The 25,621-nt window shown below is 33.9% G+C and overlaps 1 protein-coding gene across 3 annotated transcripts in view; it reads left to right on the top strand.

The window, feature by feature from the left end:
- ELMOD2 (ELMO domain containing 2) overlaps window positions 1-25,357 on the top strand; it is a 31,714-nt gene extending 6,357 nt beyond the window's left edge. For 2 of the 3 annotated variants that reach the window (XM_003928025.4, XM_074396887.1), the window contains exons 4-9: window positions 8,190-8,287; window positions 9,879-10,008; window positions 12,289-12,422; window positions 14,839-14,907; window positions 15,711-15,844; window positions 21,827-25,357. In XM_003928025.4, coding sequence (XP_003928074.1) covers window positions 8,190-8,287; window positions 9,879-10,008; window positions 12,289-12,422; window positions 14,839-14,907; window positions 15,711-15,844; window positions 21,827-21,972 — 711 coding nt within the window. In that variant the 3' untranslated portion in view covers window positions 21,973-25,357. Of the gene's footprint in view, window positions 1-8,189; window positions 8,288-9,878; window positions 10,009-12,288; window positions 12,423-14,838; window positions 14,908-15,710; window positions 15,845-15,974; window positions 17,716-21,826 lie in introns of those variants that run through there. The other variant, XM_074396888.1, reaches the window with a different exon arrangement.
- Window positions 25,358-25,621: the final 264 nt, after the last annotated feature.

Genomic DNA, 25,621 nt, shown 5'->3' with positions numbered 1-25,621 from the left:
AGCAGTTTTGGTCACAGAATTTATTAATGAGGTTGTATATGTAGTAAAGTCATGCCAAGCTTAAGTGGAACAGTACGTAAGATGCTACATTTAAGAACTGTAGTGTCTTGGTCAAATCCATTCAAGGATTTGAATGACTACCATATGTTCAACATTCAAATGGAGTCTTTGGGATACACAAAAGGAAAGACTGGAATTGAATGTAATTATAAACAGAAGTTTAGAGAAGAAAGAGGTAAATGTAGACTAGAGTGTTTGGGGACTTTAATCATTAAAAGTTAAAGAAAAATAAAATGCTTATTATTTTTTTTACCTCTGTTGCTTGCTATTAAAAAGTTCTCTTGAAAAGTAAACATTAAAATGAAGCTATAGCTTTATTATTCAAAAATAGAAATTGCTGATAGTATTTTGGAGGGCATCCTGCAAAGAGAATGGTCAACAAATGGGTAAATACTGAAATTAAATCACTTATGATTTATTCTTTTAAAGTTTTAAATCCAAGACAAACTTTCCAATAAACAGAGATAGTCTTATCAATTTAAAAATATAATTTTTATGTGTATTACACCTAATTTGCATATTCCGTTTACTTTGTAGGGTAAATCTATTTCTTATTTTGTGATATTTTGGTTTACCTAATTACATTTTTATTCTATGAAAAAGTCTGGGTTCGAATCCTGATATTAATTACTAGTTGTCAACTTATTTTCTCATTGTAAAAGATATTTATACCTACATCATTGTTTTGAAATTAGAGATATTACTATTAAAGCAGTCTGAGAGAATGCCAATACATGATAAGTATTCAACAAATAATGGTTACTAATAATACTAATGATAATAGAATTAAGCCAACAATATACCATAATCATTTTAGAAGTTTGATGTTCATGAAAGCCTCTTTGGTACTTCAGATTACTTAGCATTACCAATGATTTCTATGAATAAAAGTGATTTTAAGTTATCTTGAATTATTATCCTGTTGGGTTGTGAACTGTCCCACAGTGTACATTGTTTCTTTGTTAAAAATTGAGTCTCCATCTCCTGACCCAACATGGTGAAACACTGTCTCTACTAAAAATACAAAAAATTAGCTGGGTGTGGTGGCTCATGCCTGTAATCCCAACTACTTGGGAGGCTTGAGGCAGGAGAATCTCTTGAACCTGGGAGGAAGAGGTTGCAGTGAGCTGAGATCGTGCTACTGTACTCCAGCCTGGGCAACAGCGAGACTCTGTCTCAAAATAAAATAAATAAATAGATAAAAACAAAAATTGAGTCTCATTTGCTTATATTTTAGATTAGGGACTATCCATTAGATATTAAGGATTACTAAACTTTGGGATTTATAAACAAAAATTAATGACTTACTTGAATTTGAGGAGTCTAATTCAGTATTCTGCTAAGAAGTCTGACTGCCATGCAATTTATGACAGTGTTGCAAAGCTCCACTGTACTTATGCATATACAGGCATTTGAATTTCCAAAATTTCGGGAGGAATACTTTGGCAATCTATTAGTGTTTTTGGTGGCTATCTTTTTTTTTTTTTTTTTTTTTTCCAACTGCCATCTTAGGTTTTAAATAATGTAGCTGTTGAATAGTTGAATAATAAATAAGTTTTATGGCATTTGTTTAGTTTTCTTTTAATGCTATAGTGATGCACATTTGCATTTTTGGGCCTCTACCTTTCCAAAATCTAGACCAGGCGTCCCCAGACTATGGCCCGCGGGCCGCATGTGGCCCCATGAGGCCATTTATCTGGCCCCCCGCCGCACTTCAGGAAGGGGCACCTCTTTCATTGGTGGTCAGTGAGAGGAGCACAGTATGTGGCGGCCCTCCAACGGTCTGAGGGACAGTGAACTGGCCCCCTGTGTAAAAAGTTTGGGGACACTTACTCTAGACATTAAGTACCTGACCTTTATATAGCAACACAGGCACTATAGTTCAAAAATGAAGCATTCACACTCTGTGAATATACTAACTCAACAGTATATATAGTCTCCTCAAATTTGCTTGTGTAGTGAAAGTCACTGTTGATGTTTATTGCCTGTAAATGTGTGCTAGTCATCTAATTGGTAACCTATCAAGGTAGATATAATAAAAAGATTGCATTACTTTTATGTTCATTAAATAGTTTTATAATAAAATTATATGCATAAGCATATTATTTTCCTACAAAATATATGATTCATATATGTGGTTCCACCATTCTTCATTATCACCTATTTCTTCTTTAGCTAAAAAACAAATGTGGGTGAGAAGATGGTCTTTGAGTGCTTGCTTGGTTTGCGGTTAAAAGAAAAAAGTTTTGGAGTCGCTATCCTAAGAAATTCTTTAAGTATTATATATTCCAGTATTGAAAATGTCTTCAAAGTAGTCGAATACGTGAGAACTTAAAAAATGAGTGAATTGTATTTCTTCATTTATCCTCCATCTACCTGTTTGTTGTTTGTTTTGTGACGGAGTGTCACTTTGTCACCCAGGCTAGAGTTCAGTGGCGTAATCTCGGCCCACTGCAACCTCTGCATCCCAGGTTCAAGCGATTTTTCTTCCTCAGTCCCCTGAGTAGCTGTGACTATGGCTTCCACCACCACAACTGTCTAATTTTTGTATTTTCAGAAGAGATGGGGTTTCACCATGTTGGCCAGGCTGGTTTCGAACTCCTGACCTCAAGTGATCTGCCCGCTTTGGCCTCCCAAAGTGCTGGGATTACAGGCATGAGCTACTGCGCCCAGCCTTCATTTTGTTTTTGATGAACTAAAGACTTACCACAAGATTAGAGAATAAGCCAGAGATTGACAGATGGATAAAAAAGCAATAGCCAATTAACTGTTGTTTCAAGAAACATATCCCAAACATGAATAGAAAGTAAATGAACATATTATGCAAACAGTATAAAAAAGCTGTTGTGGCTTTCAGAAAACGTACACTTGAAGTACTACCCAATACTAAACTTTTTTTTTGTAATAAAGGATTAATTTACCAAGAAAACAAATCTTAAAAATTTATGCACTTATTAACAAAGCTCCCAAATACATGCAACAAGAGTGGACAGAACTAAAGGGAGAAATATATGAATCTACAATTGTAGCTGGAAAATTTAACACGTTTATCTCAATAATTGACAGAACTGCAAGAAACCCTAAAAGTATCAGAAGAAATATATAGGATTTAAATAGTGCTATCAACCATATTGACATAGTTAAGATTTATAGAATGCTGTCCCTAGCAAATACAAAATGCATGTTCTAAGGTACACAGAGAACATTTGTATAGAACATCATATGTTGGGTTTTTAAATAAGCCTCAATAAGTTTCAACTTATTAAACTCATACAGAGTATGTTTTCTGCCCCCAGCAGTGCTAAATTAGAAATAAGAAAATCCCCAAATATCTGAAAATTAAACATCTAAGTAACCCTTGGGTCAAAAAATTCACAAGGGGAAAATAAATGAAAACACAACACATCAAAATTTGTGGAGTGTACAAAAGCAGCTCATAAAGGCCTAAAATTAATTATCTATGTTTAAGAAGCTGCAAGAGAGCAAATTAAAGCTAACATAAGTAAAAGAAGGAATACTATAAAAATAAGATAAAAATTAATGAGATTGTAAACATGAAAATAGAAATTTTAAAAAAACTGAAAAGCTGATTATTTGAAAAGAGTACAAATATTAATAGTCCTGTAGCAACACCAATGAAGCAAGAGAGAAAACCCTGATTACCAATGTGAAGAATGATAGAAAGGACATGACTACAGCCTATAGTCATTCAAAGTATAATAAGGCGATACTATGAACAACTTTATGTCAGTAAATTGTTTCATTTTACATGAAATGGACAAAGTCCTTGAAAATTTATCAAAACTAACACAAAAAGAAATCTAAATAACCATATACTTAAAAAAGAAATAGAAACCAATTTAAAATTTTTGCACAAATCTCCAATCTTGGCTTTACTAGTGAAGTGTTGTTAAACATTTAAGGAAGAGGAAATAATACCACTATTACATTAACTCCTAGAAAACAGAATAGAAAGGAACACACTTTATGGGGCTAATATCACCTTGATACTAAGGCTAGACACAGACAGTATATGAAAATTACAATTCAATGTCCTTTATGCATATAGGTGCAAAAGTCCTTAACAGTATACTAGCAAACTGATCCCAGTAATACATAAAAAGGATAATATGTCATGATGTGTCATATTGAGTTTATATATGTGTGTGTGTGTGTGTGTGTGTATGTATGTGTGTATATATATATATATATATATATATATAGAGAGAGAGAGAGAGAGAGAGAGAGAGAGAGAGAGCCTTGCTCTGTTGCCCAGGCTGGAGTCAGTGGTGCTTTTTCCACCTCCCTAGTTCAAGCAATTCTCTCACCTCAGCCTTTCTAGTAGCTGAGATTGCAGGTGCATGCCACCATGTCTAGCTAATTTTTGTATTTTTAGTAGAGACAGGGTTTTACCATGTTGCCCAGGCTGGTCTCGAACTCCCGATATCAGGTAATCTGCCTACCTCTGCCTCTCAAACTGTTGGGATTATAGGCATGAGCCACTGTGCCCAGCCTGTCTTGTTGAATTTTGGAATCAATGTATGTAATTAACCATATTAACAGAGTAAATCAGAAAAATATGAACATTTTAGCAGATACTAAAAAACTGTTTTGATGGAATTCATTCCCAATTCATCATTAAAAAATCTCAACTAGTCATAGAAGGAACTTTCTCCACCTATGAAAAGCTGTGAAAGGCACTGAAATATTGAATACTCTCCACATTCAACTGGGAACAAGACAAATGTATGTACGGTCTGTGCTTTTATTCAGTATCATACTAGAGATCCTAAGTAGTGCAGTAAGGCAAGAAGAAGAAATATAAGACATAATGATTGGAAAGAAATAAATTATGTTAACAGATGACATACTTTGTGAATGTAGAAAATCCTAAGAAATCTACAAAACTACTGGCATTATTAGTAAATGAATTTAGTAGTGTTACAGGACATGGTATACTACTGTATGTTGGCAACTAATTTTTGGAAAATAAAACAAGAACATTACCACTTACAAAAGCATCCAGAAAACATAAAATATCCAGGGCTAAATTTAATGAAAGATACGTAAGGCTTCTGCAGTAAAACTCCCAGAGAAGATTGCTGAGAAAGATGAAAATGGAACCGTATACCATATTCATCCATTGGAGGACTCAGTATTATTAAGATGTTAATTCCCAAATTGATGTATGGATTCCATGCAGTTCTAGTAAAAACCCCTGCAGATTACTTTTGAAGATTCTGAAAGGCTCATTCTAAAGTTCATAAAGAAATGGGAGGGACCTAGAATAGCCCAAGTAATCTTCTAAAGGACCCCCACTACCTGACTTTAAGACTTTCCAGTCAAAAGGTGAATATAAGAGTTGAGAGAACAGAAATTGACCACACCTAAGATGTTGTATAGTTTTTAACAAGGGTATCAAAGCAATTCAATGAGGAGAAGAAAATCTTTTCAACAAACAGCATTGATAACAACTGGATATATATGGGGGAAAAAACCAACCTCACCTTTAATCTCTCACCATACATGAAAACTAATTTAATATGGATGTTAGACCTATCTTTAAACTAAAACTTTAAAAGTTTCTGAAAGCAAGCTTAGGAGAATATCTTTCACCTTGGGTTATGCTACCACTTAAAAAAAATTGGAAAGTTAAACTTCATCAAAATAAAACTGCTTATTAAAGATACCTTTAAGAAAAGAAATAAGCAGGCCACAACCTGAGAACATATTTGCAGCATATATATCTGATAAGGGACTTGTATCTATTAAAGAACTTTTATAACTAATAAAAAGGCAACAGAATTTTCAATGGGCAAGAGCCTTGAACAGTCACTTGACAAAGGTACATATGTATGTGTGTGTGAGTGTGTGAATACACACTTGGAATAGTGCTCAACATTATTAGTCATCAGGGAAATGCAAATTAAAATCACAATGAGAGGATACTACATATCTACTAGAATGGGGTAATGAAATTACCTAAACAGACTAATGACACTGATGATGTAAACACCAGTTTGAGTATAAGATGATATCACTTTAGAAAGTAGTTATGGCAATTTTAAACACATACTGCCCTATATCTTAGTAATTTTGCTCTTAGATGTCTAAGAAATGAAAATAGATACCAAAAGTATAACAAAGAATGTTCATAAATGTATAACAAAGAATGTTCAAACAAAGCTTTAATCACAATAGCCCCAAACTGGGAACAATGCAAATTTCTAGCACCAGGAGAATGAATAAACAGATTGAGGTGTATTCATGCAATACAACTCAACAATTAAAAGGGGCAAATTACAGATAAGTTAAAAAATGTGACTATGAGTAAGAAAGTGGATGAATTCTAGAAACATATATTAAACAAAAGAAGCCAGACACAAAAGAGTACATACTTGGATTCCATTTATGTGCACATAGCTAAGCTATGATGATAGAAATCAGAACAGTGGTTGCTTCTTGAAGGAAGAATTAATTGAAAAGGGGCATAGGCCGGGCATGGTGGCTCAAGCCTGTAATCCCAGCACTTTGGGAGGCCGAGGCGGGTGGATCATGAGGTCAAAGATCGAGACCATCCTGGTCAACATGGTGAAACCCCGTCTCTACTAAAAATACAAAAAAATCAGCTGGGCATGGTGGCGCGTGCCTGTAATCCCTGCTACTCAGGAGGCTGAGGTAGGAGAATTGCCTGAACCCAGGAGGCGGAGGTTGCGGTGAGCCGAGATCGCGCCATTGCACTCCAGCCTGGGTAACAAGAGCAAAACTGCATCTCAAAAAAAAAAAAAAAAAAAAAAAAAGGGGGGGCATAAAGGAACTTCCTGGGATGATAGAAATGTTCTGTATCTTAGTAGGAATGTGGATTATCTAGACGTATGTATTTGTTAAAATGGATCAAACATCTGTGTCTTTCACTGTATTTAAATTATAAATCATTTTTTAAAAAAATTAATGGAATAGGATATATAGAAAAGAGTATTTGCTTAGAAACTAGATGTGGTTTCTCATCTTAACTCTGCCCTAAATTTATGTATGCTTTGGGCAAGTTCATTCAATCAGTCATTTATTCATAATATATTTAACCAAGTTTTGAGCATATAATCAGTACTGTGCTATGCTAGACGCTCAAGATATAAGACTAAATAAGAGAGACAAATGCTGGTAGAGAACATAGAGAAACAAAATATAGTGTGGTAAGTACTTTCTAACTGAAGTATGACTGTAAAAGGAAGTAGGTAACTCTAGAGCTGGGGAAGACTTCGCAGAGGAGGTGACATCGAACTGGATTTTTAACGTTTTAGGAGTTTGTAATACATGCAAAAGGTATGGCGAAAGACTATCTATGGTGAAGGTAGTCCTTTTACCAGCACTGGTATTTAAGCTTCAGTACACTTCCTGTACCCCTCTTATCTCAGGATTGGACAAACTAGACTTTGTTGACCATATCTGTATCTTTATGGATTGCTATTAATAGATCTTTGACCATTTTCTTTTCACCTTTTACTTTTCTCTGGGGAAATCTCAATCTCAATCAATCTCTCTCTCTCTCTCTGCCTCTCTCTCTGTTTCTCTCTCTCTCATCTTGGGGTGTATCTAAACTAAGACCTCTATTTTTATTTGTCTTATCAGTTTTTATTTGAAGTCTCAGTTTGTGAACTGTTCTTCAGTATGCACAGTAAATTCCTACAGTTTTCAAATTTGATCTGATTTTGGTTTTGTCAGTGTTTGTTACTAGTGGTGATCTCTGGAAACAAGATTATGAAATTTAACTCTTTTCTTCATTTAATTTTTTAAACTTATACATTCAAGATTTTTTAACATTTTATGTAATTAATATATCTGCTTCATAAACACACTGGTGTCAGCCCATTTGCTAAGAACTCATCAGCTGAGAACCTGTTGACTCAGTTGAGGAAGGCTTCCTCTGATACATCATGTTGCTGTTTTTTTAAATTATAAAACTGTATGAGTTTAGCCCTAGAGAAAATTTGAAATAAGCTGATGGAAACAAACTTGAGTTTGTTTTGCATTTTAATGTCAACTTTGTAAGGTTGATAAAATGCCTCAAAACTTACTTCTTTTTCAGCTATAAAGAATTTTTCTCATTTGGCTTTCTTTCACATAAATAGGTTTTACAGAAGGCGACATGTGTTGTTCAGAATGAAGTGGACAAATGTGTAGAAGATATTATGAAGGAAAAGAATATTAACCCTGAGAAGGATTCCAGGTGTGCTGTTTTTACACTATTCTTTTTTATTATGCATTTATAGCCTGTGAGGTGTGGAGATCACACACTGCTGTAACACTTTAGACCTGAAGGGTTTGTGGAGATGATCTGATTCAGTGCTGTCACTTCACAAGATGAGCAGTTGAGATCCAGAGAGGACAGTGATAGAATTAGAACTAGAACCTCTGTCTCTTGGTTTCCAATCCAGTACGAATGCCACTATATCATCTGCCTTCTTCAAGGTGTCTAACCATCACTTTCCCAGGTTAATAACTTTAGGTACTATGTCCTTTGAAATATAGTTCCTATATCCTCCTCTAGTAAAGTCCTCCCAGGTTCCTCCATTCTGAGTTAGGTGCCTTGCTGTGGCATCTCGCAGTGCTATCATACCATTTAACCCATTTTGCTATAGTCATTGATTAACTCTTTTCCTTCCCCCTGTAAATTTTAAATTCCATTAGAAGAGGACTTATTCCATTTCTGTGTTCCCAGTGCTGGTATGTTGACATAGTATTTCACATTATTTCCTTCATTCAGCATTTTCTATGTGAATATAGAGGAAGGAACAATTTATTTCAGCTGAGATGAGCAAGGATCTAGGAGGGAACTATGAGGCTGTTCCATACAGAGATGACATTTAAACTGGACCTTACTGAAAGGGTAGGGGAACAGTGCCAGCAAGGCACAGAGACATAGAAATATTAATACTTTTGTATCTGGAGTGATACAGAGTCATTTGTAGCTGGAGCATTGAATATGAGCAGAGTGGTGGCTGGAGAAATGATTGAAATGCTAGAATGATACATTGCAGAGTCCTGTATGCCATACTGAAGGATGTAGGTGTTGTCCTCTGGTTTTTAAGCAAAAACAAGCTACGTTTTTAGATAGGTATTTTAGGAAGATGGAGAGTAGATTTGATGATGTGAGAGGCTGGCAGAAGGAATAAAGAATAGGAAACTTGAGTCATTCAGGCAAGAAATGACAAAGGCATAAATACAGTAGCAGAAAGAGTGATATGAGGATTGCTTTGAAGGGCATTTCAGAGCTAGAAAGGATTAGGATGTGGGGATCTTTTGACACATTGTTGATGGAGAGAGGCAGGTCAGAACTTGGAGTGTTGTAACTTGGGGAACTAATCGTTAGCAATGTCATTAATAGATTTAGAGACTAAAGAAGGAGCATGTTTTGTTAGGGAAGATAAACAGTTGTATTTACAGCTGAGATAACCTACTGTGGAGCTATTTGTTTTATATATACTTGGAAAATTAAGTCTACTGGTGGTATCTGGCAATAAAGATTTAGGAATGTATAGAATTGCCCAGAGAAGACATGAAGAGAAAATCCTTCACAAATCCTTACAGTTGTGAAGTTTGCCATTCCTACCATGTCGTGCCTTCTATCTAGAGCCTTGTATCCTATGCAATACTTTGCATAATGTTTTGTGTTTAAGGAGGCTTTTGGTCGGGTCTTGTTTTAAACTGAAAGCCAGGAAATGCTTTCTAAATAGACATACAAACCACAGTCTATGAAAGACATTACTTTATTGTGATAAGAAGGTATGCTTTTTAAAAACTAATTTTATCATTTTTAGTTTTAAAATCTGCATGAAGATGTGCTTACTGCAGATAACTGGTTATAAACAGCTCTTTTTGGATGTAGAAAGTGTGAGGAAAAGGCCATATGATTCTGACAACCTACAACATGAAGAGTTACTCATGAAGGTAAATTTCTGTTTTCTTTATGCGGAATTGTTGGCCGCTAGAAAAATGTATCAGGCTTTAGCTAAGTAAAGTCTCTGTGAAATTCTAGAGGCTTATATACTTAGGCTTATATAGTTTCTTTACCCTTAGAGAATTTTATTATGCTGGATTTCATTGATATGGAAAGATTTTTAGTTAGCTATTTTTATAATTTTCTGATAAGTATTATAAATATATAATGAATACATATTTATATGAATAAATATATTCAAATAAATTTTAATGTTTTAAATTCTGAAATAAAAATCTATAAAGAGAGATCTTTTCAACCAAAAAGTGCATGTCCACAAGTTTCAGATTTTTCTCCTACTTTTTATACAAATTGCTTATGTAAGTTAGGCATTTTCAGCTACTTACAAATTGCAAATGTGTGTATCCCTTTTCGGGTTATTACGTCCAATCTTTTGGGACTTAGGGAATGTTAATTGCCAAGTAATGCCACAATAGATTTAAACTTTAAGAAAGTAAAAATTATTTACTTAGAATTTTTCTATTTTTTCTGAAGTATAAATGCCTAAGTCCAATGAGGTGTCAAAATTAAAGAGTAATAGACCTAGAGTAAGTTTTACAGATCATCTAGATTAGTACCTTCATTTGAGGGATAAAGATTCTAAGGACTAGGGAGATGAAGCAATTTCTGTTAGTACTGGAATGGTAGGGTCTGGAACAGAGATGAATCTCTTGCCCATCCATCCTCTACACCTATTCCAATTTTATTTTAAAATGGTTAAAGAAAATAGCACATTACATTTAGAATTAGGAGTTTGTTATAATGAAAAGTACTATGGAAAGAAACGATACTATCTAAGTAACTGTAAGAGACACAAGTTTACAAACAATAAAACCTTTTTTTTTTTTTTTTTCAGGAAAAGTATATTTTGTTAAATGAGGACAGTGCAAATGTGTATCTCAAAGGGTTATCATATGGATGGAGTTTTTATATTTAACATAGTACCTGGCACTGAGGATTAACTATTTCTGTCCCCATGGTCATTGTTTTTCCCTTAATGTTAGGCCCTTGCTACACTTTCGGGAAAAAGTACAAATCCTAACCTTCCAGTCTAGGGAATTTTACCTTGGTGCTTCGTGGTGAAATTCAGTTCTATACTACACATACTCAGCAGTCTTACTGAGTAAAGAGCTATGTAATCCATCTTCTTTAGGTGTAGTCCAGGGTTAACTAGTGTTTAATATGTAGAATCCAAAGTTTCACTTTATGCTTACAAAATTAGAATCTCCAGGAATGGAACCCAGAAATTCAATATTCATGCATATTACATTTTCAATACTAGTGATTCTACACTGTGGCTCTCACCACATCACTGAGGCCTTATCAGTGGCATAATCAAACTCCTTGCAGAATTCATGGAGAGAGGCTAATGTAAGCAAGTCACATGTGTTGGTAATAAAAGTGTGACCAAGTAAATCTAATCTAATGATTGGATTTGCTTCAGACCCAGAATCCTGACCCTGTTTTAAGGCAAGGTCACAAGTCTTCATTTTATTTTAGGTAACAGAATACTCCTTTCATTAGGGGTCTTTATTGAACAATGCCTGAAATGGTAATGAAATGGGAAAAAAAATGCAAGTATTTCTGTTTTGCAAGTTTTCACAAACCATTTTTAGTCAACTTCTATAAGTTTCTTTCATTGGATTCTTGTGATATTGAATTTAGACAATAAGTTTTCTTTATTTTGCATTGGCTTGTTGGTATGTAATATTTGATAGCTATTCTCAAATCCTCGTCCTTAAAGATATTTATTTAAAACCAAATCATATTTTTTTAAACTGAAAACTTGTAAAACAAGTTGGAATGTTATCATTTCTTCATGCCCTTCTGTCTTAGACCTATTATCATTCTGATTAGGGACTAATAACCCACCCATTATAATAGAGCCTATTTATACAGTATCTGAAGCAAGGGCTAAGTTCCTAAAATACCATATTTTTCTCAAGCAAGCTGCTTACCAGTTCTGGGCATATCTGTTTTAATTAGTAAATAGACATGTCATTGTTTTAGATTTTTGTGAATTGTTTGTTACCTTTTCAAAATCTGTTGTTTATAGCAGTCTTATTAATTGGAATAAATGTGCTGCATGTTTTAGGATAATTGAAAAATGTTCTAGATAAAGTCTTTGTTTAACCTATGATTTATCTACAGAAGTTATTTGATAGCATTAAATTACTAGTTATAAGCCATAAGAAGGAAAATGTCTTAATAATGGAAATATGTTTGTACAGCTTTGGAATCTTCTAATGCCCACGAAGAAGTTAAAGGCTAGAATCTCCAAGCAGTGGGCTGATATTGGTTTCCAGGGTGATGATCCCAAGACGGACTTCAGAGGCATGGGCATACTTGGATTAATCAATCTTGTGTAAGTGAAAGTAGACTTTCTTTTTTTCGCTAAATGAAATTACATGTAATCTCTGATCTAGTTACTTCTAATAAAAAGTGATCTAGTTGATTCATACTATCTCTGAATTTTAATAACTACAATGCTAGAAGTATTTGCTAATGTTGTTGGCAACAATATGAAGATATTGGAGGCCAGTCATAGTGGCTCACACCTGTAATCCCAGCACTTTGTGAGGCTGAGGCCAGAGGATCACTTGAGGCCAGAAGTTTGAGACCAGTCTGAGCAATATAGTGAGACCCTCTCTCTACAAAAATAATTAGCCAGGTGTGGTGGCATTTGCCTGTAGTCCAGCTTCTTGGGAGGCTGAGGCAGAAGGATTGCCCACGCTCAGGAATTCAAGGTTACAGTGAGTCATGATTGCGACACTATACTGCAGCATGGGTGACAAAGCAAGACCCTGTCTTTAAAAAAAAAAAGAGACATTGGTGGAAATATACTTGTGTGTGTGATTTCTTTACTTATCAATGCTTTCCTCTCCTTTTTCTTTCTGATCTCCATTTGATACCTTTTAAAGAATTATGTATACTCCTACTGCTTTTTCTCTCTGGGCTCTGTGATTCTATTTTGGGAAATATAACCAAGTAAGGTGATAATAAAGTCTCTTCATATATGTTCTTCACCACCTGTGACAACTGATCTACCTACATTCCTGACTTTATACGTATAGACTACCCTATGGACTTTCTCTCCTTTATCTTCTTTAATACTTATGATTAGCTACATGTATGAAATCCCCAAATATATAACTCAAATCACAATTGATAGCCAAAACTATTCTAGAAGATAACCTGGAAGATTAATTTCCTCCTATAATGATATGCAAATGTACAAATTGTAGTGTTTGGGTCTGTTCATGAAATTGTGATTTATAGACTGTAAAATGTCTAGAATGGGAAGGCTAGCCTATTAAAGTTTGGATAATTCTTACTGTGAAAAAATCCTGAAATTGGTTAAATTCGGTTGATATTCATGGTTTTTCTTATTGTATATAGATGTATATTTTTCACCATTTGATACTGTTAAGGTAGAGGCTAACTAAATTCAGGAAGGAAATTAAAAATTGTTCTATCTTACAGATTGAATATTTTAAGAGTAGTTTGACTATTAAAATGTAATGCTAAATTATTACAAAAATGAAACATAAATAGTTAACTAAAGGCATTTTAGAGTCAACTAGGGATAAAGTAGGAAAATTAGAGCACTTAGGAAAGCACTGCATTCAGCCAAACTTTTTAAACTGTTTTGATGTTTGTAGATCCCATAGGGAATCTGAGGAAAGCTTTATATATGCTCTCTCAGAAAATGCATACACAGAAAATGTTGGGCATAATGTAGGATGGTTTCTGGATTCCCCTTCATCCATAAATTATCATTGATTCATGGACTTCTAAGTTAGCCCCTGGTGTAATAGGTTGAAAACTAGAGCCAGTGAAGAAATATGGAAGTGTCTATTAATACTCTATAAAAGAATAAAGAGGGAAGCGTTAATTAGAAATTTCTATGCTTTATGAAAATTTCAAGGATTATGTCCTTTAAAATGTAAATAAATCATGGAAATTTATTTTTTATTCTTTTTATCCTCACGTGAGCATCTAGTCAGTCATTGTGTGTGTGTGTCTGTCATTCTGAGGTGATCCAAAGATTAAACAGATTTGTTATAGGCCAAAAGGATGTTGTTATAGGCCAAAAGGATGTATGTGCCTAAAAATAGATAGTTTAGTATTTACTAATATATATTTATATACAATAGATATACATCTCTCTTGTACTACTAATACTTAATGTTTATAGTTAGTATTTTAGTTATATGATTGATGAAGGAGGCTTCTCATTGCAAAAAGATTGTTGACTCCCTTCTGACTGCACTGAAAATGGCACTAAACAATACAGTCTTATATTGTAGCAGAAGAAATGAACCCTAAGTAAAAGGAAGAATGTCCTAACAGGTACATATTGACTCTTTTATAGAAAGAGAACAGGCAAAGAAACAAAAAGAACTCTAGTTTTTTGTTTTTTTTTTAAGGTAGTCTCTTTTTATGTTACCTATTTATTAAAATACTGTACAGTCTTGTCAACGACCTGTATTCATTTTATTTTATTTTATTTTTTATTTATTTTTTTTATTGCATTTTAGGTTTTGGGGTACATGTGATGAACATGCAAGATTGTTGCATTCTTTACGAGATAGGCCCGATAGCTTGGGAAGTTTTGATTCAGAAGCATTTGTGAATCACTGAAGTGATTTGAGATAGACATCGGAATGGTCATGGCAGCACTGGGACTATCATTTTGACAGTAGATTTTTAAATTGGTTCTATATATCATACATTTGAATGGTGTATATTAGTTTGATTATTTTTCTTAAACTTTTTAGGTATTTCAGTGAAAATTACACTAGTGAAGCTCATCAGATTCTTTCCCGTTCAAATCATCCAAAATTAGGGTAAGCTGAGTATATTAAAGAACCCATAATCTCTTGCATTTACAATGATTAGATGATTTAATGAATTTGAAGATATATCAAGATATTTCTTAAAATGAGATGTTTTAATAACTTTATAAAGGATATTACATGATACATTATTTTTTAAGGAAAAATGTGATTGTAAACCAATTTTGTATGTATTTCAGTATATTTTTTATCACAAGCTATAGTTGATCTATACAATGGAGATAAGGGCCCTTATAAAATCTTTTTGAGAACTAGGTTTGAAGATAGGAAGAGGAAATCGTTTGGAAAAGCAGTAGGAAAATGGGGAAATAGCTTTGAAAATTGTAAAGTGAAATGCAAATTGATGTGGTTTTATTAGCCTTATCGTTATTTTTTAAAGTATTCTGATGGTATCTAATCTTTGAAAAAGCATAGTAACAATGTTAGATCATAAAAATACCATGATAATGAAGAAGAAAATATCAGATTGTCCATTATATTTTAGAAATCAATGAGATTTGGGGTATGTAGTCTCCCCCACTCCTTTTTTATTTAAGAGTTTTAGCTTTAGATATCATGTGAACACAGCATTCATTTTATTTCTTAGATTATATCCAGAAAAATAAACAGGCTTTAAAAAGCAAAAAAGTTAAATTCTTTCTAGTATATTTTTCTTACTATGTAGATATTATCATAATATCAATACTGTGTTAAACCTGAAGCAAAATCAATTTCTACTAATACTGTGCATAATTTTTAAGTTATTTTATGAGTTATTTGACTAGCTGGTATAACTGGTAATGTTTCTGACATAGGTATTCTTATGCAATAGTTGGAATCAATCTTACAGAGATGGCTTATAGCTTATTGAAGAGTGAAGCTTTGAAGTTTCATCTCTATAACTTTGTTCCTGGTATACCAACAATGGAACACTTTCATCAGTTTTATTGTGAGTATTAAAATGAGTTAAAACTAGATCTTTCTAAAATAATTCTTAAACTGCTAGGAAAGTATAATATATATTTTAATCTATTGTCTCTATGAAGTATATAACTTATGTTTATAATTTTATTACTTAGGATCTTTGAAAAACAAGAAAATAGTGGAAGACGAGTCCCCAGGAGTATTCTGTGCTTCAGTTTTTATATTTGCTGATTATAAAAGATAATATTTCACATGTAGACAAATCTAAGATTCATGTAATTTTTCTTTAGGCATTCATTTTCCAGCTAACTACAAAATGAATTTTCCCTCTCGGATGCTGGTTAATGAATGCTGTTAAGGACAGACCGTTTGCAGATTATTTTATTATTTTTGGAAGGAAATTTAATTTAGAGGAAATTTTCACTTCCCCCTAACTTAAATTTCAAGGCCAAATTTTCTTGTTGTAAGTTAGGGGTACTTTAGTAACTGTTCCTAAAGCTGTCCTTACTCTCTCTATTCCATTCACTTTTAGTAACAATATTTGAATACTGAAGGTTTAATTGAAGGAATCCAACTTCTGAAGCTATTGTTCAGAAGCGAATATTTCAGATCTAGTTTATCTTCACCCACTATTTTTCTTGATCTTTTTGTGGTTTTAGAATGTCATTTGCATGTTGGTAGCATATAAGGAACGACTTAGATAATAGGTGGCAAAATCATAATTTCTTCATTTCCATTGTTGAAAGTATTATTCATGTCTCTTTTTCACAGAAGCTTTCCTGCCTTTACTTACACTCTAATTCCAGTTTTGTCTGCATCTTAACTTTCTCTTGTGGTTGTCTATTTCTTTCCATCCCCATTGTAACTGCGCAGTATCAGGCCTTTGTTACTAGGTTACTGTAATAGTCTTTAGCTGTCTGTTTATGGTAACTCTCTTCTATTTCTTCTCCACATTGAAAGTATAGTTACTTAAAATGAAAATCTGATCATTTTACTCTACTGCCAAAAATTCTTCAAAGGATTCCCATTATAAGACCCTGCATAATCTGAACCTTGATAACCTCTTCAGACTCATCTTTTGCCATATACTAGCCCCTCTCTTACCCCCAAAAAGTCTATACTGGAGGCATCCCCATCTTCTTTTAGTTGCTTAAATGTATAATGCTCTGTTTTGACTCTATGCTTTTGCAAGTGACATTCACTTAGCCTGGAACACTATTCCAGCTCCCTCTGTTGTTTCCAGGTGATGTCTTCTCATCTTCCAAATCTCGGTTTAGGCGTGCTCTTCTCTGGGAAGTCTTACCAGAGACTTTGTTCTTTCAATTAGCCATTTCTGTCTTCATTACTAATCAGTTAGACTACACACCTGCCTCTGTACCTTCCATTCATGATTCATTTACTGTGTGTCAGGTATTGTTCTAGGCCCTGGGGCTGTAGCAGAGAATCAGGGTCACTGCATTCAGTGAGGAGCTGTCATCTTCAGAATCCAAACCTCCCCCAGTGCGGTGCCCACCTCCAGATACTACTTCATTTCTCTGCTCCTTTTCTTTAAGAAACTTTTAAATAAGTGCTGTTTTACATTTCTTCATCTCCAATTTTTATTGAATTCCAATTTGATTTCTCTCTCCACGACTCTGATGATGCTGACTTTTCTCAGACACCTTTTTTTTTTTTTTTTTTTTGCTGCCTAATACAATTGCCATGTTTTTTCTTCATGTTATTTGATCCTTTTAGTGGCACTGGGCATAAATGACCACAGGTTATTATCATGACTTTTCTGATGCCACATTCTCCTGGATTTTCTCCTACACAAAGTAGGAGCCAGTGCAACATGTTTTTTTTTTTTTTTTTTTTTTTTTTTTTTTTTTTTTTTAGATTTATTTTTATTTTTAGGTTTTGGGGTACATGTGAAGGACATGCAAGATTGTTGCATAGGTACACACATGGCAGTGTGGTTTGCTGCCTTCCGTCCCCTCACCTGTATCTGTCATTTCTCCCCATGCTATCTCTTCCCACCTTCCCACCCCCCGTCCCTCCCCCATTTCCCCCCAAAGGACTCCAGTGTGTAGTGCTCCCCTCCCTGTGTCCATGTGTTCTCATTGTTCAACACCCGCCTATGAGTGAGAACATGCGGTGTTTGATTTTCTGCTCTTGTGTCAGTTTGTAGGGACATGGATGAACCTGGCAACATGTTTTTAAATGGCAGGACAGGTTTCAGGTCCCTAAGGACAGCATTGATGATTCTACTCAAGTGTACTGAAGATTTCTAGCAGGCATGAGATGCTTTCTTTTACCATTCCAAAGTGTTGTTGCTGGGACTTTGCTAACTTGCCTCTGATTTTTTTTTTTTAAATGAACTATTTTCCCTGTTCAATAGCTACCTATTGAACATAAATATATATATTTTAAAAAATTTAAAAACTCCCAAAACAGTTAAGCAGTTTCCCATATCTCAATATATACAGGAGAATGGTAGGTTAGAAAGCAGTGCAAAATGACCTCTGTGCAGTATTTTTTCCCCTAAAAACTGGGACACTTGAGGATCTGTGGGAACTGTTGCTCTTCAGCAGCCTCATACCATCTGGGCTGGCTCCTCTATAGGAAGGACATTAAAGTGTCATATCTGAGGTAGAAAAGTCATTGGAGAACCTTTTCAGTTGCCTTCCGTCAGCTCATATAAGAGCTGTAGATCATCCTGAAAACAGTGAAGCTTATAGTTTTCACTTTTTTTGAGACATTAAAATGCACATTCACATATACCTATGTACTTTTAAGCAGAAGTTTCCCAGAAAATTGATTTTTATACCCATTACCACTGGAAGCTTTACATCTTAAGTAAGGTTCTGCTTTTCTTCTTAGGAGGAACCTATTCTAACTAGGATAATAATTTGAAACCTTATCTTTTGAATGTACATACTTTTTTTTTAGAGGAGTGGGCTCAATTAGTTTGCAAAAATTAGTTCCAAGGTCTTAGTTTCTCTCCAGAAGAAAGAACAGTTAAGAGATTAGTTTCCACATTTTTTGTTTCCCTGCGATCTGCCTTCATCTCCCCCTTTTCCTTTGACCTCTCTGCCTTTCTTTTAATGCATCCTTTGTAGGAAAGGCTGGAAATACTGTTAGTTTAGCTTCTCAGCTCCATTGTCATCTTGTATATCTCAGCTGTGAGCAGGTATCTGCTGTGATTCTGGAAAGTAACCGCTAGTCCAGCAGGAGGGCTCAGGATTTCAGGACCTCTGTCTTCTGCATATTCCTGTCTAGCATGTCTCCATTCTAGTTTTGTAGGGTCACAATTTTACCTGGACTTCTGGTTTGTTGGTTCCAGAAAAAATAGTAACACCTCAAGTTTGTATAACAAAAAGTTATGCCTCAATAACAACTTTATTGAGGTATAATTTATATACCATAGAATTTACCCATTTTAAATCTACACTTAAATGAATTTGAATGAACTAAATTGTGTAGCCATCATCATAATCCCCTTTTAGAACATTGTTATCACCCCAGTAAGATCCCTCATTCAAGTTCACAGTTAATCCCCTTTCCTGTGGTTTTCTTATCCCTAACCTCTATAGTAGATACATGCAGGGAATTTCAGGTTTAGACATTTCGTGTGGTGATTTCTCAGAGTCTAAGTGTTCCAAACTTCTGGACTCAAGGAAAAAATATTTACATCATGGAAAACAGCTCTTTTCCATCACGTTTTGCAAAGTTTTGGGAGACTTATGCCAAGGATAGCCTGCCAGTTTCCTAGAGTTTCAGTATTTTTTCCTGCTGTTTCCTGATGTCACATTAAATCACCTTAGCTATTATAGTCTCTGTTCTTCAAGTTAGTCTTTCTCTGACACTGGTTTATATTATAGACCAACAGCCTCACTCTGAAGCAAGAAGTTCCTAGTGCTTTAACTTGAGCAGTTTGTTCCAGGCCCACGTAGTCATTTGAATGGGCTACATTACTGACAGTAATGAAAAACCAATTTAAAGGACATAAGAATTGTAAATATCTAAAACCTAATAACCAGAAATACTAAAACAAATGGTATGGCCATAAAATTTGGATAGCTATCTGCCTTATCATACTACACAGAATGTTAATCTCTAAATGTATTTATTGTATATCCCTAACATTGTATGGGGTATAGAGATAGCAGATGATATTTCTCCAGAGTTCATTCCTTGATTTTACTTGTATATCATGGTTGACCAAAATCTGTTTTATCATATATTGAGAATAATCCAAAAATCTTTCTTAAACTGGCTTTCTTATGAACGGATATTTCAGTGTTGGAATATGATGTTTTTAACCATTAATGTTTACTTTATGACCAATATTATTAAAATGAGGTTTCCATTTTTTTCATAGTAGGCAATCATGATAGTCTAGCCATCCTTTTGTATAAAGCCATTGGCTTTTGCAACAGAGACCACTTACAAGCTGTGTAATTTGGTCACCATTTAACTTCTCTGCACCTCTGTTTCTGCTTTGGTAGATGGGAATAACAACATAGTACTTGTATCCTAGGGCTGCTCTGACAGCATGTGAGCATTTAGTGAACACTGTAGAAATATTTTAAAAAATAATTCAGTAAGTACATTTGGTTGCATACAAAGTAGGACTGGATGGCTTTATTTATTTATTTATTTTTTTACTTTTTAACAGTTTATTAAAGTACATGATAAACTGCATATATATGACATGATAAACTATACATGTCTGATAAACATGTATGATTTGGTAAGTTTTAACATATGTATATACCTGTGAAGTCATTCCCATGATCCAAATGGTGAATATAGTCACCATCCCTGAGAGTTTTTATGTGCTTCTTGGTAATCCATGCCTCTTGCCCCTCCTGTACCATCCGAGGCAACCACAATCTTTTTGTCACTATAGATGAGTTTGCATTTATTTTCTAGAATTGTATTTCAGTGGAAACATGCAGTGTTTACTCGTTTTTGTCTGCTTTATTTCTCCATAATTTGTTGTGCATATTAATAGCTTTTTTTAATTTTTTAATTGATTAGTTCATTTATTCTTATTACTGAGCAATATTTCATTATATGCTACCCATTGTTTATGTACTTGTTGATTGATATTTTGATGTTGGGTAGCTTTAAGTTCACATTTAAGCTTATATATATATGTATGTGTGTATATATAAACAAGTTCAGTTTCATGAAATGCTTTTAACATTTTGAAGGTTAATTTGGCTACCATAATGAGGATATTGAAAATGAAAAATATTAAGCTGATTTGGAGGGGATGTATTTTTTTTAAAAAAGAAAAGATGCTGCTAGTTCATTGAAAAAAAGTAGAAATAACTCTTAGATTTAGAAATCGAGTAGAAAATAGCTTTCCTACACTTTAGCCTTATCCAACATTTTCTCATTACTTTTATTTTTGTGCTTCAGGGGTTTCTCAGGAAACTTTTCTCAAGGTATCTTTTGAAAATACTACATCTTTTCTCACTGTCACCCAGGCTCTGGAGTGCAGTGATGTGATGACGGCTCACTAAAACCCTGACCTCCTGGTTTCAAGTGATTCTTTCACCTCAGCCTCCCAAGTAACTGGGACTACAGGTGCATGCTACCGTGCCTGGCTAATTTTTGTATTTTTTTTGCAGAGATGGGGTTTCACCATGTTGTCCAGGCTGGTCTCTTAACTCCTGGACTCAAGTGATCTGCCCACCTCAGACTCTGAAAGTGCTGAAAGTTCAGACATGAGTCACTGCTCCTGACTGAAAGTACTACATCTTATAAGCTTGAAGGATGTTGTTGATTTTTGAGACAAAGAGTAAATGTACACTAAATTGTTTATTGAAATTGCTGTTTATTTTGAACATCTGGAAACATTTCTTATTAAGTCCCTCAGGCCTCCAATAGTCTTGAGATTACTTTTGATTATTCTAATATGAGATTTAAAGGATAGTTATATACTTCGTAAAAATGAGATGGTTTGAATGTGATTTCAATTTTGAGGACTATATGTTTTGTTTTTCTTTAACTGCAGGTTATCTTGTCTATGAATTTGACAAGTTTTGGTTTGAAGAAAAACCAGAAAGCATTATGTATTTCAACTTATATAGAGAGAAGTTTCATGAAAAGATTAAAGGACTTTTACTGGATTGTAATGTAGCACTTACTTTAAAAGTATAAATCATCCACTGTATCTTCTATTTCTACCACATTTTGCACATTCAACAGAATTTATATGTTGTAATAGAAATTATCTGATCAATTTACACTCTTATATATAATTTCCTACAAAAATATTTCAGAAATTCTATTTAAGAAAGCTGGTGGACAATCAGTGTATGTTTACAGTTATTTATACACTGTTCTCCAAAGGTACCTTATCCTTCCAAAGATTCCCTCTGTAGAGTCATGCAAACTACAGTTTGGAACTTGGGACTTAGCCCATTAGTGTAAAAGTATAAATCAGGTATTTGTATTAAATTGGTAGATTAAAATGTGTAAAATCAGTTTTCATTTTTATGTGTTGCAGGATCAAGTTGGTATCTTTTTCAAAGTTCTTTAAGTTTTTTTGGTTTTTAGTTTGGAAATGGCTGTTTTTAATTTTCTTTGTATGATTTTATTTCTGGGTTAATTAACAGCAAGAGTGTTTATGGTTTTCTTTGTTTGCATCTTAATTACATGCCATAACATTGCTTCATTAGCAGCAAATAGAGCAGAGATATGGCAGAGAGAATAAAGAATCATGGCCTCCTTTTGGGTTTCTGTGATTATTGAGCATAAGTGATGAGAGAATGAAAGTATTGGTGACCAGCTTTTTTGTTTTTAAATAACACCCTTTGAAATGCTATGGTGTTATTTGAAAGCTTAAAGACATTTTCTCATCTTCAGTATTTGCTTTTTGTCAGTTGTAGAAAAGAACATTAGTGTTTGGCGTGAAGCCTTTTATCAGGCTTCTCTACTTAATGTATGTTTATGAAAAGAGATTATTTGCTGAGAAAATCTTGTTCATATAAAAGACAAAAAGATTATTAAAGACAGTTTCTATTTAAATAAAACTGTCTTTGAAACTTAAGAAAACTTAAATTTAAAAAAAAATCTCAGTTAAACATCATTGGTTTATTTGACTTACTGTTAACTCTTGCTTCTCTTTGACTCCATGGTGTTTTTAGATAACCATGTATGAACTTTATGTTAACGGTCTGTGGAATACTAAAGTAGCTTGAAGATGACATGACGACTGTGCGTTTTATATAGTTTTATTCTCCTAAAATCTCAGGAGAGCAGCAAGTGCTGTCAAGGATTATATAGTGATGAGAATCTTACGGGAATGATTTCTTCTTGGTGTGTTTTACACATTTGTACTGATAGCAAAACTAAGGTTTAAAGTCAGGAAAGTTCAAGTTATCCTTGAATCCTACAGAAGCCAACCTTTTAAAGACATAATTTGATCTAAAACATGATGATATTTAGCACACCTTTTAATGTGGTATATATCAAGCGTTAAAAGGACTAGTTCATATGTGATAGAGCAAGACCTGAGACTTTTTCAGTGTTTGCTCATGTCTGTTGGCAGACCTCTCTCTTTTCAAACTTGTCAAAGAGTGGTAAGACATATCCACTTGGAAAATAGGATGCAGTGTTGTATAGCATGTACATTTAAAGTGCATGTGTTAAAATTAGTTTTTCAATAAGATAAAATTATTTTAAAAATCTGGTTCACTTTATTATAACAGTGACAATTTCGCTTTTTGCTATTACAGGAAGTTGAAAATTGGTTTCTTGTAGGGGACGTCTCAACTTTGGGAATATCTTCACTTAATTTTTAAAAAATATTTTCATGCTTTATTGTCACAAAATCCTGGCAAGTTCATTTTATTAAGGTGTTCACTATTACATGGAAAGTAATTCTGTTCATCTTTTGATGTTTGTGCTGAAAATGCTTATCTTTGTATTTTGATCTTTTAACAGCTGAGAGCTTGAACTGATTTAAACCTTTGCCAGTGTACTTAAAAATGCTTCAAGTATGGAAGGGGAAAATTTTAAGTAATTAAGTTTTTTCCCTTCTAGGAAGAAAAGCTATGATGATATTAAGAAAATATCATTATAAAGTTTATGCAATAATATGTTCTTTAAATCCACCTCCATTTGTACATTATAGATAACATTCTGGTTTTGACTTAAAATAATCTGCAAGCATTTCAGATAGTTTTACAGCAAATTGATCTAAAAGCCACTAACAAATTTTAGGGTTTGAGTCTAGAAGCCAAGCAAAATGTCACCAATGTCAGTTGTAAATTAGAATGCAGCATGAGCCTTCAGACTCATGATAGTGAGATACATCGAAAGAAAAATTGTGTCTGCCTTCCTACTTTCCCTTTTGACATATGTAGTTGGAATTTTATGTAGTCTTAAAATCCACATTTAGAATCTTACCTATTTCTGTAATAATTAGTAAAATGCCATAGTAGTGATAGAATATTATGGCACTTTAAGTAGCCTAAAAATTATGTTAGTTTTAGCATCAAAGGAATAAATAAATGTTGAAATGAATTTTTGTATGTGCCAGGTTGAAGAGAGTGTGCCAGTGACTGGAATAGTCTATAAATTTAATAGTTATGGTTTTAATAGGGTCTCAAAGACAATCTTTAAAGAAATGGGAGAAATCAGGGGGGATCAGTGAAGCTATATCAACCTCTCTGTGTACATAAATACAGTGATGTAGCTAGATATAAAAGTCAGTGTCTTCCTGGCACCATTTACAGTTTAGAAAACAATCTTTTTCTTAAAAAAAAAGTCCATCTGATTTTTTTCTATTTTTAGGAGCTACTTGGATTTGTAAGTATTTTTTCTATGTGAAAATATATGTATTCTTCACTTTTGTTCCAATATTGTAATTACTCATGCACTCTTTCTCCCCTTTGAGAACATTCAGTGGATACAACTTCATCAAAGATTTGCTCAAAGGAGAAGCATCCCATGAGTGTGAAAAGATGCTTGTAGCCAGAACAGAAAAGGTTCCACATGATCGTGGCAAAGAAGATAGGAGGTTTGACTTGGAGGGCCATAATGTTTATTATCCTTCTTGAAATAATGGGGACCAGCAGCTCTTTTCTCAGGATAAATGCTCTAGCCCACTTCTCTCTGAACAGGCGTGGAGAGGCTTACTTTCCATTTTCATATTTATACACCTCTCTACAAAAGCAATTTTTAATGGAGATTGGTGGAATTGTTAAAAATCTGAGAGGAATCATGACCAAAGGTGTTTTGGTTTTTTTCCTATATTCAGTTTTTAATGGGAAAAGTTTTAAATGTAGTACAGTTGAGACCCAACTACTATCTTACTATTACAGGACGATTCTATGTTTCTGTTAAAGTATTTAAAAAATATTTAAGCAGTAGCTTTCTCTGGGGGAAAAAGTACCACTTGGATACTTAAAGGAATTGGGATTTTTGTTTACTTTGGATAAGGCAGTTGAGTTCTTAAGTAAAAGCAATAGTGTAAAATGTCATTTTGTTTGGAATGTTAAGTAAGCAAATAAAAAACATTGAAATTGTTGTAAACTTATCTGTTGACACTTCTTTCTTTCCATATTCTCCTTCCCTAACGTAAGTCATTCATGCTCATTAAATGTTTTTCTTATTTTTTTTTACCGTGTTGCTATAAGTAAAAGAATATACAGAAAAAAGTTTTGATTTTCTTGACTTTTTAACTGCTAGTTACCTATTTACAGTGTTGAATGAGAAACAAGTGGTTATGAGACTGAAAATTTCCTTTATTTAAAAAGAAGCCACCACCTCCACTCACCTGTTCTTACAAAGAGTAGGAATA

Source organism: Saimiri boliviensis, chromosome 3 (assembly GCF_048565385.1).
Source record: "Saimiri boliviensis isolate mSaiBol1 chromosome 3, mSaiBol1.pri, whole genome shotgun sequence".
Lineage (NCBI taxonomy): Eukaryota > Metazoa > Chordata > Mammalia > Primates > Cebidae > Saimiri > Saimiri boliviensis.
The sequence above is the reverse complement of the archived record's forward strand: the minus strand, read 5'-3'. Positions and strand labels throughout refer to the sequence as shown.